At 42.9% G+C, this 17,004-nt stretch overlaps 1 protein-coding gene across 3 annotated transcripts in view; it reads left to right on the top strand.

The window, feature by feature from the left end:
• NUP93 (nucleoporin 93) overlaps nucleotides 1-17,004 on the top strand; it is a 110,913-nt gene that overhangs the window by 61,637 nt on the left and 32,272 nt on the right. For all 3 annotated transcript variants that reach the window (XM_080828033.1, XM_080828035.1, XM_080828034.1), the window contains 2 exons: nucleotides 10,305-10,367; nucleotides 15,316-15,444. In XM_080828033.1, coding sequence (XP_080684159.1) covers nucleotides 10,305-10,367; nucleotides 15,316-15,444 — 192 coding nt within the window. The remainder of the gene's footprint in view (nucleotides 1-10,304; nucleotides 10,368-15,315; nucleotides 15,445-17,004) is intronic.

The following is a 17,004-nucleotide window of genomic DNA, read 5'->3' as shown; positions in this document are numbered from 1 at the left end:
GGAAGTACTCATCTCCTGAGGTGGGCATGGACATCACATCCATCTGCCCTGAGCTGGGATGGAGCTGGGCATTTTGACACGCCCTCCCAGCAGATCACTTCTTCAGCTGTAGGTATGAGGGGTCCCATAGTGCAGGGTTGCCCTTTTCCTAGTATGGAAGGACTGGCTGAAAGGTTTTAACTCCCTGTCAGTTTCAGGCTTTTTGTATTCATAAAATGGTCTTGCTCTCTCCTCCTGTAGTTTGCTTTTGCCACTCCAGCTAGGCGGTGTTTTCTACTTTCTGTAGCCATGATGATTAACGGTGAGTGGTGTATCCTGTGGTATTCCCTCAGCTCTGACAGGGTAAAGTCAAAATGTTTCCAAACTTAAGGTTTGAGAGAGAGAGTGGAATCCCAAGCACTGTTAGCAGAGCAGAGGCGTACCATGACAAATTCCGTGTAAGACAACCGGAAGTTATAAATGAGTCTCTTGCTTGTTTGAGTGGACTCTAGACAAATGTTTGGAAAAGAATTTCTGAATAAGAAGAAACTGCAGCACAACCAAATCTCCCTTTTCTCTGACAGCCATGATGATCAGTGCTCCAGTCCCGTCAGCATAAGCAGTGCTGCAGAGCAGGAGGAGCTGTGATTTTCAACTGCAGTGTGAATGACTGACACCGTGTGCCGGCAGGGAATTAATAGGACACGTGGTTCCCACACACTGTCTTGACTAACAGCGCTCCTTGTGCTTGCTAAGTAGAACTTAATTCCGAGCTCTGTAGAAACCAGCCTGGCAAAAACCGCCTGGTTCCCACCTGACCAGCTCAGAGACACACCCTCTGCTGTCTGTTCTCATAGCCCCCAAATCTTATTTCCAAAGGGAAAAGACACTAGATGGGAAAGCAGGGGATCTGTGTTTTCTGATAAAATACAGGGTTGTTTTAATGAGTTCTTTTAGGGTGGGTTTAGGGGATAGTGGCAGGGGATGTCGGCCATGATAAAAGGCCATTATTGATGCATTCCCATTTTATACTGCAGTGCGGTTTTAGTACCCAAAGTTCTTTGACTGTGGACTGATCCGTCTCCAAGATGGAAATCAGTTCCCCAAAGACATAGTAAAACATTTTTATTGTCCCTTAATGTATATTCTCCTTCTCTTACCATCACTTCAAATGACTATAGCATTAATATTTTTTAGATCTGTTCGTACCATTGGGTGAGGAGAGGGTTCTGGTGCTGGTTTTTAAAGTCAGACATACTTTGCCGCACTATTATATCCTAATTGCAAAACTAAATTGAAGTTTCCCCTTAAGATTCTTCCTGTTCTTGTGTCCCCAAAGGTTAGCCATACAAGTGTACCAGTTTTTTTACCGGGGCAGGGGGTGGGGCGGGGAGATAAAGTGTTCAGAGTTGCTGTCCTTGCTTTCTCCCATGGGGCCACCTCAGCAGTCTGAGAACAGTTGGCTGGCTGCCCTCTGTCCCTCTCTGCCTTGGCTTCTAGTGTTCCTGTTCCTCCCTGCCCCACTTCTAGGAGCGGAGAGAAAGGATGGCCGCCAGAGGCCCAGCCACTGCAGCGCAGCGCGTCCTGCTGCATCACGGGCCCTCTCCCTAGCACGCAGGCTGGGGCTTGTTTTTCATGAAATGGTGAGACTCAGCACGGAGGAAGCCACATCCTCTCCCCAGACCTCTTGGGACCAGCAGGGGAAAGTTATTTATGCAACCCCAAAAGGTCACTGCAGGCCTTTGCTGGATTTGGGAAGAAGGGAGAGTTCTGCTGAAGACGTTTTTTTCCTCACTAGTGCCTAAATGGCCATCGTTTATTCTTTTAGTCATTTGTATTATGCTCTTACCCGCTGCACGTAGTCTCCCAGTGACTGAGCTGAACAGATTGCTTTCCTTTCCTGGAAGGCCAGAGATAGGGAACACATAACGGGAATACCCTGGACTCCCTAACAGGGCACAACCGTTTTTGTAGCAGTAGCACAAGATATGTAACTGACCTCACAAGGGTGCAGCTCTTAACCTCGGCCTTACTTCGCCAGGGCAGGACACCAGCTTCATGGCTTGGCGGAGAACTAGGAAGAGGCATCTGGTAGTTACGTGTTGACAAGGGAGGTGTGCTGTGCCCTCTGCGCCCCTCACTGCCGCACACAGGAGTGGCACGTCCACGTCCTCAAAGACTTCCCTTTCTAGGTCGTGATGAGTCCTGCCTCTTACGTTCTTTCTTTACCCAATACTGAAAGTCTTGGAACTTGGGGTTTTGTTATGCGATAGTTATTTCTCCCTTCCACCTCCTCCTCCTCTTTTTGTGGAAGGGGTCCACAAAAGGAAGTTAGGTGGGGTTGTATGAATGGCTCTCTCAGAGGCCTGTGGCTTTTGCAGAAGATACAGGTTAGATGGAATTTCATCACTCCTGGACTGACACGCCCTTGAAGAGATGAGATGTGCCAGCACGCTTAAGTCAGTGCTTCCCAGAAAGCCCTGGGTGGCTCCAGAGGGAGGCACTTTCTCAGAGCTGTGTGTTCTTAGGTTTAGAATCTCCTTGGACCAACACTGGATTAGCTTCATTCTATGCGAATTTGTAGACCATCCTTTAAACCAATGTGAATTATGGGAGCAAGTGATTTATTTTGCCTTAATGGACCCAAATCCGTCACCTAATTGTGTGACCCTTTGTTTAGCCCAGTACTAGAAACCATGTACAAAATGGGACCCTGCAGCCTGACAGTGACAGATGGCCTGCTGCCCATGCAGCGCCATGTTATGGTGACAAGGTTTGCCACCTGTGGCTCCAGAGCTGCCTGCAAGGCCTCTGGATCTGCTGAGCTGGCAAATGGTGGCACTCCACAGCCATTCTTGCAGGGTCTGCTGCCACCTGCTGCAGGAGAGCGGCTAGGCTTTTGCGTAAATGCACAGTGAGAAATCGTATAACAGCATTAAAACTATGTTACAGTTGGTAATGTCAGCTACTAGCTTAGCACTACTTTGTGCAGGGGGATTTTTTTTTTTAAATACCTATGTATCTGCTTTTTAAAATTTAATGCAGTCTGTGAAGAAACAGTTTAAAGTAGTAAACTTTTTTTTGTAGAAAACACGCCTTGGGATTTACTCTAAATACCTGAGTTGCAGAATAAAGCCTGGATTTGCTGTTCCGTCTGTATTCCTTGCAAAAGGAGATTCACTATCTCTTGGGTGTTTTAGGCTGACATTCTGTGCATTCTTACTGTATTACATTAAATACTGCTCTGATAAAATAACCAAACATGCTATAAAACCATATGAAAGTCCCCCAAATCTTGAAAATGTTTAAATTTAAAGATTTCTCTGTTCATCTTTTAGGCTTTATCAGTAATGAACATCTCTCTGCACCTGAAAATTCCTTGAGGCGTTCTCTGTAGGCACCACAAAGGGAGCTAATGAAAAGCCTGTCCGCACCATCTGATAAGCCCGGCGGCTCCTCTGAGTACTGGCAGGGCTTCTGTTGTGCCCGTCTGAACACAGCATCTCGCTTTGTCCTTCCTCACTTTCTCCTGAAGTAGCAGCTTTACCTTCTAAACATTTCACCCAAGAGAAGGTTTCAGAAGAGCTTGTTTGTTCAGAAATTGGGAAGAAGGGACATTTAGGCAAGGCTAAGGGAGTAGGAGGTATTTTTCCTCAGAATGAGCTGAAGCACGTAGTGGATATAGCTCACACTCCCGTGTTTCTAGAAATCAGACCCTAAAATATCTCAAGTTCTAACGGCCACTTGCAGTGCCTATTGGAAGTCTTCTTTCCACCTTGGAGCAGACCCTCTTGATTATTCTGGTTTTTAAGTTTATTTTTTGGTCTGCTTGGTTTTCTTTTACTTTTTCCTTGTGTTCCTAGCTGTTGCTTGTATCTTGGCAATGTTTTTTGCATCTGTAATGACCATTTTCTACTGTCACCGCTAACTTGTGTTAGTTTGATTTGGAATGTTGGTTACAGATTTCCTATTAGTTTGTATATCATTATGTATTAAATGAGAGAAGCTACAAAACTTTTAAAGCACTCACTGTGTGTTTTTGTCTTATGTCAGATACCTTCTCACAGAAAGTCTGGCCCGCTGTGGGTGCTTCACTTTAAATTCTGTCAGAGTAGATTCCCAGTTGATCTGTTGAAGGAGAGGAGACGCGGAATGGTCTTTTTTGTTTTGAGGACCATATAAAATACGGCTTTTGCTTTGTGGGGCCAAGCTAGACTAATTATTTTATCTTTTTTGTTTTATTTTTTAATGGTCAGGAAATCTGTGTTCAAAATCTTCAAACTGTTTATGTAACTAACTGTCCAGCAGATCACTTATTTGTTATGGGTGGGAAGCAAAGAACTGTGAAAGAGTCACTGTAAGCTCTTGTTTTGCCATCTTACTTTCCTAGCTGAAGTGGATACAGAAATTTTTCGCACAGAGACCCTTATTTCTTACAGTTTTCACTTTTGGAAAGCAAATAAGCTAAGAGAATTTGGCCATTTGACAAAAACAAACATCCTTGTGCCCACTCCCTTCTTCTGCAGTAGGAGTTAGCTGCTACTTGTATTCTGAAACCCAGCCTGCCTGGTGACTAAAAAAAGGCCGTTTCATGCCTTTCTTTCCCAGCGTGAGCCATTTAAAAGCCAATGTGGCTGTCAGGTCCCTGAGATGTAACCGCACGTTTGATAGGAGAATTGGGTTACCTGTGGTTATGTTCTGGGTTGTTCTTGGTTAGTACAGGTATCCCCTGTACTTTACAAAAGCTTGTGTTATGCCACTTTGCTTTTACAGAAGACCTACGTTAGTACCTGTTTTTGCTAACCAAAAGAAATCCAAAGCGGACTTATGTTTTTACGAAAAAGATGAAAAGCAAAAAAGCCTTCTGCTTTTGTTTTGTAGCATAGAGGCAGCACATGCCCAGAGAAGTAGCAGGGAGAGGAGCAGCAGGGAGAGGAGTAGCAGGGAGAGCAGGAGCAGGGAGAGCAGGAGCAGGGAGAGGAGCAGCAGGGAGAGCAGCTGCAGGGAGAGCGGCACCACCCAAGCTCCTCTGCTGACGGCCACAGTGAGCATCTCAGCCGTAGCCGCCATAGCTCTGAACTCTACCTGTGAGCATCTGTGCTTTATCTTGTTTTATTTTGTGCACCCGTTAATAAGATGTACTCTAAGGTGTCAGAAAAGCTAAAGAGAGGTTATTTGGGGGGTATGGGAACACTCAAAAATTTTTTCTTATGTATTCATGGCGATTGCTTCTTTGCTTTATGTCTTTTTGGCTTATGAAAGGTTTCAAAGGAATGTTCTACTTTCAGATAGTGAGAGAAACCTTTGTACATTACAGGGCAGCCCACTTCTTCTGTTAAAGGTGGGACACATGGGGTATGCCTGGGTGGCTCTGTTGGTTAAGATTCTGACTTTTGATCTCAGCTCTGGTCTTGGTCTCAGTGTCCTGTGTTCGAGCCCTGCATTGGGCTCCATGCTGGGCAAGGAGCCTACTTTTAAAAAAAAAAAAAAAGATGGAACACGTGGCTGGAGATACTGCTTGGGCAGGTGTATGGTGTTTATTTGTTCCACAGCAATAAATAGTAATCTTATTTTGGGACGCCAAAGAATTGACATCTAGAACAGTGATTTCTGCTTTTTGTCTGTGACCTGTAGTAAGAGGTATATTTTATACCATGACCCACTTCATATATACAAATACGTATACATAATTGGAAGAAAAGTTTCACAAAACAGTATTTACCTATACCACATATCTCTGTAGCATGTCATTTCATTAAAAAAATGCTGATCGATTTCATGACCCAATTACAAGTTCTGACCCACATTTTGAAAAACACCATTCTAAAGGAATGCCAAGAACTCTATATTTATTGTTTCATTCCTTCCCTAACTATATGAGGCAGGAGGAAGAAAGGTATAAATATGCAGTCATAAAATATGTTTATTCTACCTTGATTTGCTATGATAGAGACCGTATAGTAGAATGCAGAAAGGTAGAAAAGAGGTCAGAAAATTTGGATTCTACAAACTAGATGATGTTAGTGTGGCCCTACAGCATTGTAGAGTTGGTAAAAGCTCTAGAAACCATCTCGAATGGCCCTTTCAACGTTTAAACCTATATTAATTAAGGACATACTTTAATGTATGATCCCGTTAAGTAGCACTGAGAAACAGTTTCGTACTGAGCTAAAAGCAAGGGCTAGAAGCAGATGTGTATATTGCACATCTAGCACAGAGTGATCCCTGTAACAGTGAAAGGGTTAGCCCTTACTAGTACTGGTCTAAGATTTAGTGTTCTCTGAGCCTTCAAATTCATCATTTGTAAAGGGAACTAATAATGAAGAAAACAAATTTAAAGTATTTTGCTTCCTTCCGGACTCTCTCTTTTTAGAGAGAAAGGGAAGTTTTTCCTTATTTTCTTGATTGGGAAGTGTAGTGTTCCCCGATTATCTTGGAAACGTTGGGTCTCTTGAGGGTCGGAACTGTTTGAATTCTGCGTCTTCCTTTTCCTGGTTGGGAGACTGTGGTCCAATTAGTTAAATGCTGAGATTCTGTTTCTCACCTGTAAAATGAAGAGGGGGTAGGTGAGGGGAGAGTGGAGTGATCATGTCTGTTCTTTCATACTCTTAAAAGATTAGCAGTAACGTCTTAGAATTGCTTAGAGCAGTATCTGGCCCTTAATTGCTTCCTGAATGAGAGCTATTTTATGTTCCAGAAAGCTTGAAACCAAAACCCATTCAAGAAGCTGGTTAGAAGAGGATCTGTTTCCAGGACTCTGGCAGTGAGAAGTATACAGATGGGGAAGTCAGGAGTAGTTATCGTACTTAGCAGGCCTGCAGATGTTTATGGAATGTTCTTTATTGACTGGGCCAGCAGTAGACGGGTTGGGTGGGAGACTATGAACAATTAAAAAGTGCTTGTTGGCAAGAAGAGGGGATGTTAGTGATGCGGTTCTCTGAGGGTCACAGTTAGACAGCTGGCATCTCCTAGGGAGAGGTGGGGTGTTGGGTCTTGTCTGTGACCAGGATCTTCATTGAGAAAGGCACCTCCCAGGTTCCCCTTCACTCCCTTAGTCCTACGGAAAACCCATTTTCTGATGAGCTATTAAAAATATATCTCTGGGATGTGGGGTGTGAGAGGCACCTCCCAGAAGCAGTGGGAAGGAAAGGAAACACACGTGGAAGAGGGAAGTCAAGGGAGAGATCCATGGGAAACTTGGGTGTCGGCAGGTATTTTTCTGCCCAACTATTTAGTTCTTTAATTTGTTACTTTCCCTCGAGGTGTGTATTCTTTAGAAGAGAGTAACTGCCACTAGATGGCACCCAGACTCCGGCACTATTCCGGCTGTATACATTCTGTTAAAGATTCTTTTCAAAAGGTAGGCCACTAATGTGTTGTTGTTGTTGTTGTTGTTGTTTTTAAATAAAATGTGATATGTGGCCTATTTTAGAGAGGAATAAAGGGTGAAAAATTGAAATCCAGGGGCACCTGGGTGGCTCAGTGGGTTAAATCCTCTGCCTTCAGCTCGGGTCGTTATCCCAGGGTCCTGGGATCAAGCCCCTCATGGAGCTCTCTGCTCAGCAGGTAACCTGCTTCCCCCTCTCTCTGCCCACCTCTCTGCCTACTTGTGATCTCTGTCTGTCAAATAAATAAATACAATTAAAAAAAAATTGAAATCCAAACTCTGTATGTCTTCTGGGCCCAGCTTGTGCTACCAAGAGAGCCCAATTGCTGAGGTACATAATGGCTCATGGTCTTTGTTCATAGGTAGATGCTGTCTGAAGACTGATTCTCATACACAGGTGTTTGATTTACTTATTAATGAGATTTTTGAAATGCGGGTTTATAATGAGTATTTTCAAGAATCATCATCTGCCCCTAAAGCAATATCTTTTTTTCTCTCTTTCATCACTGATTGACATTTCATCACTTCTTAGAAAATTTGGAATTGTGTTTCTTATGTTGCTTTTAAACAGATGTGTCTGGTTATTGCTTTGCATTTGTGTTTTAATTGTGTGTGTGCGCGTGCGCGCACTCTTGGTTACATGTAGCTGTGGGTACCTCAAAGGAATGGGACAGGCTGATCATTGGGAAGAGCAGAGGAAGCCCAGAAAGGGCATGGGCCACTTGGCACAGCGCCCCCCAACTAGAAAGAAAAAAATAAGACTAGGCCTTGTTGGGCAGTGGTTATCATGCCCCACCCTTACCTCAAAGGTGGTTTGCAGAGACAATCCATCTCCCATAGAAGCAGCCAGGAAAAGGTGCCACAAAACATAATCTGTGCCTACCATTTGTTTGGGAGCAGCATTCAATGATAATTCCATAGTTTTGTTTGCAAACTGTGATACTAAAACCTTTAGCTTTAGCCATTAAAGACTGCCTTGTGAAAGTAAAATTACAATGAAGGTTTGTTGACTTGATTGATTTGCTGTGAAAGGGTATAAATGGGATCTTTTAAAATCCTCCCCATCTTTTGTCTGGCTCCCAAGAGATGGCCAGAAGCAAGGATGTGGTGACACGCTGCCTCCTTCTGTGTGGACCACATGGGGTCCTAACTTTATGTGCTCTGGTTTATTGAGGCTATTGCATTAGTAGGTGAGTGACTAACGCCTCTCCCCACCCCACCCCATCACCAAATAGCACTGTGGGTATTTGGAGCAGTCCTAATGTGCCCTCAGAGCTGTCCGAGAGCTGCCTCAGGGACTGCCCTGGAGGAGCCTATATGGGAACCGTTTCCTTGGCTGCTGGCCATTGTCCTTGTTCAGGCCAATGCACACCAGGTTGGGGTGTGACAGCAGGTGTGGGAGAATCATGGGTCAGTACATAAGAAATCAGGGGACTCTATGAAGATTAATAGTTTATTTAAAATTATATTCCCAGTTGTAGTGCCCCCCCCATGTTTGTTTTGTGTTGTTTTAGAGAATCGGCAACTTCATATCTGGAACTGCTTAAATAACATAATATTAAAATGTTGTAGTTGTTAATATATATTAGGTGATCAGAAATTAACTAACCATGACAGGAAGTTTTCAAAACTGTCAAATGATGATTTTAAAATTTAGCATGTCTTTAAAACTTTATCTGAATTCTACTTTGTATTATATTCCCCTAGAGAGTTCATGTTCCTGGGCATTTCCCTATTTGATGTCATCAATAGATCTAAACCTAATTGATTATTATTATGTTTTTTAATAGGCTCCATGCTGGGCATGGGGCTTGAACTTATGATCCTGAGATTGACACCTGAGCTGAGATCAAATGTTGGATGCTTAACAGACTGAGCCACCCAGGCGCCCCTAAATCTGATTGATTCTAATAAGTGTATCGAACCTTGAGTCAAGCACTTGATTGCATATCTCATTTAATATTCATTTTATATACAGGTGAACTAAAGTTGAGAGAGTTTGAGTGACTTGGCTAAATTCATGCCATCAGTAAACGGAGGCACCATGATTTGGAACTAAATCTGTCATTGTATTACTCTGTAGTTGCATTTTGTGGGCATTTATTCTGTGCATATCAAACCAGTCTTGGTCTTCTGTTCATCCCATCTCTATTAAACAAGCAGTGAGTGTCATCAGGCCTGAAATAGGGAGTGCACATGGCAAAACTCCCTCAGAAATGTGTGGTTGGTTGGTTGGTTTGGGGGAGTATCCCAGCCATTGACCAGTAAGTGGAAAATACCCAGACAAGTAGATGGTGCTGCTTCTGTAATGTTAGGAAGAAACTGAAGAATGAATTGAAAAAGGAACAGAGAAATATAAACTAAAGGTAGTTAGAAGAACTATGACTGTTGTGTAGTCAAAGCTGTGTCTATAATCTGGGCCATTCAGAAATACTGAAGGGCAGTCTTTGTTAGTTCACGTTTTATATGTTTATAGGATGTGGGACTTGAGCTACTGCTTCAAGGAGACTTTAGCCTCTAATAATCATCATGTGCTCTAAAAATGAAAGAAAAATTAGGAAACACCTGGAAAAACCATCTATTTTGATGTTTCTGGGTTAAGAAATTTCTGTCAGGGTGAGGGTCGGCAGGATAGCAGATATCCGGATGGCTTTTTTTTTTTTTTTAAGATTTTATTTATTTATTTGACAGAGAAAGATCACAAGTAGGCAGAGAGGCAGGCATAGAGAGAGGAGGAAGCAGGCTCCCTGCTGAGCAGAGAGCCCAATGCAGGACTCGATCCCAGGACCCTGAGATCATGACCTGAGCCGAAGGCAGAGGCTTTAACCCACTGAGACACCCAGGCACCCGCCTGATGGCTTTTTTCCCCTCTAGTGTACTTTTGATTATTTGAAGGTTGATTTTAACCTAAGTTGTGTCATATCTCCCCCTTTCCTAGGGCTTCCTGAAGAATGAGAAGGACAATGCCCTGCTGTCTGCCATTGAGGAGTCCCGGAAGAGGGTAAGAAAGGAACCCAAATGAGGATGGACACCATTGTGAGGGCAGCAGTGTTCTGGAAGCAGGAGCCTGTGTCTAGGCCCAGCTCTCCTACTTAGTTAATTCACCAAAGGGAGTTCTACGGGAACTCTTTTTGAGGACGATAATCATGCTTGTAACTCTACTTGTATTTAGTGACTGAAATGCATCTGAAACAGAATCCCCAATTAATTATCAAATTAATCTTAAAATGGAAGGCCAGACAATTCTTTCGTTTCATCGTTTCGGTATATAAAACGGTATTTTGATTTCTGTTGAATCAGCAGTTCAGAAAAGCAATTATGATCATTAATAATTATCCTTAATTTTTCCTTTTTTCATACAATTTGACTTTCTCTGTTACCTTTTATATTAAAAATTTTCCTAAGCTCTTAAAAAAAAAAAAAAAAAAAAAAAAGGAAACCAGCATGGCTGTCCAAAGGATGATAAAGAAGTCAGCCAGAGCAGCCATTATATGTGCAGCAATATTTTTGCATCAGGCATTCCCTCAAGATACTCAAAGATTGTTAACATGCGTTATCTCCATTTGTTTCTGACAAGAATTAGAAGATAAAACTTTTCCAAAAGATCCCATTATGGAGTAAGATTTTCTTTTTTTTTTAGGCCACTGGAGTCCTTTGGGGAGTGGGGGAGGAAGGTTAGCAGTCTTGTGAAGTTGGTTCTGAAAAATGCAGCTCTCCCCAGGAAGGAGGCTGGGGAGGGTTCACTCTAGTCCGTCTGCAGTGGCTGTCTTTGCAGAAGTGAATAGGGGTGAAGGGGAAACCTCTGTCCTGCTGTTTACTTTATAACTCTTATATCAAGTGAAATATATTTATGTATTACTTATGTAGTTTAAAATAATAAAATAAAAAACTGTTTGTCAGTGTGCTTTATTAAAATGTTCTGTGCCGGTGGGGGACTGTCTCAGGAAGGCTGATGTGAGAGAGATAGGGCAGCTGGGGGCTTGTCAACTCTAATTTATAAGAAGAGGTTCCAAAGACATTAATGTAAATGATTGGTACGTTTAATTATCAAAGTAAAAAAAATCCCTAAAATTTTAAGTACATTTTTGGCAATAGTATTTATTCCTAGAAATAGAGAAATTCACTTGATTCAGATTTGAAAAAAAAATTTTTTTAAAGGCTTTTTTGTTCACACTTTGAGTGAGTTACTCACCAACATCGATTCTCCTGCTGTAAAGGACCAGTGAAATTAAATTAGGATTGTCGAATGCCACTGAGCCTTATTAATCCATTTACCCTGCGGAATGTGTTTCTGGAATTGGCAGTCTCTGAACACTGTACCATACTGAGACTAAATGTGCAGCCAGCCAAAACATCTAAGTGACACACCACAGTGCAAAATGTGTGCATATGTGTTTGTGAGGGAGATTTTCCGGTGTTGGGAGCTGGCCTAGGGGGAAGACCTTTCACCTGTCTGGACACTAGGAGACTACCACTGAGCAAGAATTATTTTCAAACAAAAGGTGAGCAGCTTCCTGGCATTTTGGTGGTAATTTCATGTTTGAATAACTTGCCAATGTCCTGCTGAAATGCCAAGAAAACAAGCTACAAAACCACAAATGTGTCCTATCTTTTTCCATTTGGTGCATCCCAGCAAAAACAGAACAACATTATCAGAACATATGTAGAGTTTCTGAAAGCCAGCAACAGCTCAATAAGTGGGTGTGAAGTCAAAGCATATTTCCCTATTCCCTTTATGAAAATGGGGTTTGAGTGTTCCCCACCTGTTTTTAATTCGGTTGCCCAGTTCTCTTCCTGCCTTCCTTTCTTCACTGTGTGCAGAGAGGTAGATGTCCACACATAACTTGAAAGAGTCCCATGTAATTTATAATTTCTCTACTGCTTCGTCATTTTCTGTGGTTTTGTCTTTCCTTCCTTTTAATTTTTACACATCCGCACACCCTTCCAGGTTGTCCCTTTTCTTGTCCTTTGGATTCCTCCCCTTCTTGTCCCTGCTGTTCCCTACCTTTCACCTTGCCTCAGAACTTTGCTCCTCTTAGTTGTCAGTGAATAGCTCTGTTGAATCTCGTTCATTAGCCTTCCTCATTGGCATTATTCTTTGCACCTAATCTGGTGGTTCGGTTGTGGGTCTGAAGGGAGTAAGCTGGAATAGGGCACACGGGTGGCTGATCATCTCTGATTAGCCCACAAATTAGATGTTCATTAGCTCGAATGTAATTAAGATAAGCTAGGGGTTGTGTGGTCAAAGGAAGAGAATTTTAATGTTGGGCCATTTATTTTTATTTGAAGCTCCTTATCACACTAATGACAAATGGAATCACAGTGCTGTTCATTCAGGTTGTGGCTGTTTCTAAATGAGTAGCCTGGCACACTGCTCAGATATATCTGAGGATTTGAGCCCAGAAAGCTGCCAGTTTTCAGAGTACTTCCTGTGTTCTTGAAACAACAGTTCTTGGCACATAGGTGGGCAGCCTGATTAACAGGTGTTGGTTAATTCCCACTCTTGTCAGTCTAACCCTTAAATGACACTGGAAGTCTGTGCCCACTGTCCTCATCAACAGCGTGTATGGATAGTATACGGTTTCCTTCAGCCACTTTTACTGTTATGCCATTCTTTACTAGCCAGAGGACTTACCTTAAGAAAAACTCGTGTGACGCTCTGCTGTCCTGGGTCAGTACCACAGCTTAGGCCATGCCTCCCCTCCTGTTGCACGCTCAGAAAGTGGTCTGCCAGCCTTCCCCCCACCTCCCTCATTCTGCCCACCCTTATCCTCGTGCCACATCGCCCTTCATTTTCCCAGCTGAAGAGGTTGTTGGTTTGACCACTAAATAGGAAGAGTTGAGAAGAAATTGTGGTTCACTTGTGCACCATTTCTGGATATCTTTAAGGGAAACCACCCCTTCTCCTATGCATGACACCGCCTTTCTGTTCTGGTGTACTTCTCTGTATGCAAAATGCATAGCTCTCATATTGAAGTTCACTAGTGTAACAAGAGAAAATGATTTTTCCCCCCGGGGTATTTTTTTCACCCCCATCTAACTGACTGGAACACTCCATTCTGCCTGACTCCAGTGAGACGCAAACCAGGTAGAAGACTGTTTTTAAAGTTTGTGATTGTCATTTCTCTTTGTCTCTTCAAAATACATACTGGAGAAGGGATTCGTTGATAGATGGACCAAAATCAGTCTTGCAGGGGACCCTAGCCTTCTTCCTAATCATTTTTATGTGTTTGCTATCTGTCTTTTTCAGATTTTAATTAGTAACTGTCCATACTCAAACATCCCATTTGTAGGAAGAGTGTATGTGATTTTTCTGACCGTTTCCCAGGGCTCTTGTATATGGATATTATTATTATAAATTATCTGCATTGCCAAAAATAAAGTAGGCATTACTAATACTCATTCCCCTGGTGCTGCCTAATTAGATGCCAGTCTGATTGTAAATGACATGGCTTTTTGGAAAGTGGGCTGAAGCTGTTGGGAAACCTGGTCTGCCAGTTAAGGAGTAACAGGGTAAGAACAGTCATGAGTTCGTGTATCTATAAGTTGCTTTCATTCCTTCAAGAAGGTTTTCCTTTGTTTTGTCTTGTCTTCTCCTTCCCTCCCGTCCTCCTCCTTTCTTTTCTTCTTCTTTTTCCTTTTCTTTCTGAGCACCTTTGTTTTGGCAGCAACCTGCAGTATTAGCATTAGACAGGCTCGAGGTTTGCCAAACTTTCCGTGATCACTTCGGGTAGAGTGGTAGGAGACCTAATCCTAGAAGGTGCCACTTCTCTTTTACTGATTTACTTCCGTCTATGAAAATAATATTACTGTCTCTTAAAAAGTAAAGACATTGAGAGAATCTTTTGTTTTTGTCTCTTCTTAGATGTTTACTAAAAACCACTGATTGTTATAATCCAAGAAAAAGTACTTCACTTTAAACTGTGATGTGCTATCACTTGTAAAATGTAGCCCAATTTCAGAGGTTTAAAGAGGTATTTATCTTAATGAGCGCATAAAAAGCACTAATCATTAGGGGAATGTAAATAAATCAAAACCATGAGAAATCAACTCATACCTATTAGGATGGCAACCCCCCCAAGAAAAACCGAGAAAAACTGTGGAGAAGATGGAGAAGCTGGAGGCTTTGTGCACTGTTGGTGGAAATGTAGAACGGTACATCCTCTACAGCAACACTATTCAATCCATCAAAAAATTAGACACAGAATTACCACGTGATCCAGCAGTTCCACTTCTGAGTATATACCCCAAAGAACTGAAAGCAGGAGTTTGGAGAGAAATTTGTACATCCATGTTTATAGCAACATTACTCAAACAACCAACAAGTGGAACCAACTCCAGTGTCCATGATAGATGGATGGATCAGCAAAATGTGGTACACACACACAGTGGAATGTTTTTCAGCCTTAAAAAGGAAGGAAATTCTGCATATGCTACAACATGGATGAACCTTGAGAACATTATACTACATGGAACAAGCCAATCCCAAAAGACAAACACTGTTTGATTGTACTTCTATGAAGTGCCCGGAAATAGTTGAAAACAGAGAGCCAGAAAGTAGAGTCGTGGTTCCTGGGGCCTGGGGGAAGGAGAGGGTGGAGAGTCTGTGTTTACTAGGGACAGGATTCCAGTTTTACAAGATGAAAAGAGCTGTGGAATTGTATGGTCGTGGTAGCCGGCCGATAGTCTGAATGTACTAATAGCACTGAACGGTACACTCAAAAGTGGTTTAAGAAGTAAGTCTTATAAGCGTTTACCACTATTAAAACAATTTTTTTTAATGTGTTAGACTCTAAGAATAATTTTTAAAGTTGGTTGCTTTTGCTCTGCTTACAGAAAGATGATCATCGGAGGGGCTTTGAGTTTCTGTTGAACTTTGAAGGAAATAGTAACTTTGAAGTTATATTGTTTTCCCGTTTGGGTCATCTTCCTCTGTTGCTCTCTGACAGACCTTTGGCATGGCTGAGGAGTACCATCGAGAGTCCATGCTGGTCGAGTGGGAGCAAGTAAAACAGCGAATTCTCCACACTCTGCTGGCATCAGGAGAAGATGCTCTGGACTTTACTCAAGAAAGTGAGGTAAGTTGAGTCCAAAAGATAAGCCACTACCAGTAAAAATGTGAGGTCAGGGAATGCTTAGCTATAAACTTGACTACTGGCAGTCTTGGCACAGATGATCACCATCTCCCCCTGAAGACACTTTCTTCCCCTGGCCCCCAGGATGCCCACATTTGCCAGGATTTCCTCCAGCCTATCTGGCTGTTTCTGCTCAGCTTCCTTTGCTGAGTTTTCCTCAGGTTCCTTAACCTCAAGATGTTCAAGCATCCTGGGGCGCAATCCTTGACCTGTGCATTCTCATTCCGCCACTGCCCGGTTGATCTCATCTGGGTTTGTAGCTTTAAATGCCATTTCTGTGCTGAAGATTCAGATCTGCCTTGCCGCCCTACACCCCAAACTCATTTATCTAGTGTCCTTGGCTCTCCTTGGATGCGTCCTAGCCATCTCAAGCTCTCCATGTCTGTAATTGGGTCATGATAGCAACTTCATGCCACCTCCTTCCCATGCCAGCCTGCCAGCCTTCTCTTTTCACAGAGTTTATCATCTTTTTATAAAGGGCAGTTCCAGTTTTTCACTTAACTTGGATCAAAAACCTCAGACTCATTTTTGTCCTCTCCTGTCCCCACCTAGTCTGTCTCACATGTTGGCAAGTCCAATTAACCTGTTGGCAAGTCCAATTAACCTGACTCTCAAAACATACCCAGACTCCACCCACTTCTTACATCTCCAGCATTAACACTCTGGTCCAAACTACCATCTCCTCTCTCAGCTTATTGAACTAGCCTCTAACTGCTGGTTTTACTTACTCTGTGGCTGTCTAACAAATTACTCCAAACCATAGTGGCTGCAAACAAGCATTTAGCTTAGCTGGGTATTTCTGGCTCAGGGTTTCTTAAGAGTGTTAGCTGAAGCTACACTCATTTCAAGATTCAACTCCGGGAGGATCCAGTCCTAAGCTTCCTCAGTGTGGCTCTTGGCAAGCCTCAGGTTTTCTCCGGCCCTTGGCTAGGATATCAGGTTCTTGTCACATGGGTCTCTCTGTTGTGCCGCTCACAACATAATAACTTGCTTCCCTCGGAGCAAGAATGGGGTATCTGAGAGAGAGCTAAAGTGCTCCCTAGATAGAAACCAGTCTTTCTATGACTTAATCATGAAAGTAGTATCTTAACCCCTCTGTTTGTTCAGAGTAAGTCACTAAATCCAGCCTATACTCCTGGGGAGAAGATCATACAAGAGCTTGAATCCGAGCAGGTGGGGATTGGCGGGGGATGGGGGCATCTTAGAGATGCTCAGCTGCACTAGTCTCCCTGCTCTTGCCCTGTGCAGTCTCTTCTCAGCACAGCCAGAATGACCATGTTAAAACACAGGTTAGATCAGGTCACTCCTCTGCTTAGGATCCTCCAGTGTTACCTCCCTCCCTTGGAGTAAAAGCCAAAGTCTTCACCATGACCTCTCTGTCCCCATGTGACCTGGTGGTTGTTTCTCTCCGAGCTCATCTCATCCCACTCTTCCCATTGCTCTTTCTGCTCCAGCCATGCTCGCTCCTGAACAGATTCCTTGAACAGAGCCGGCAGGCTTGCT

The sequence above is a fragment of the Martes martes genome (genome assembly GCF_963455335.1).
Source record: "Martes martes genome assembly, chromosome: 17".
NCBI classification, from domain to species: Eukaryota; Metazoa; Chordata; class Mammalia; order Carnivora; family Mustelidae; genus Martes; species Martes martes.
The sequence above is the reverse complement of the archived record's forward strand: the minus strand, read 5'-3'. Positions and strand labels throughout refer to the sequence as shown.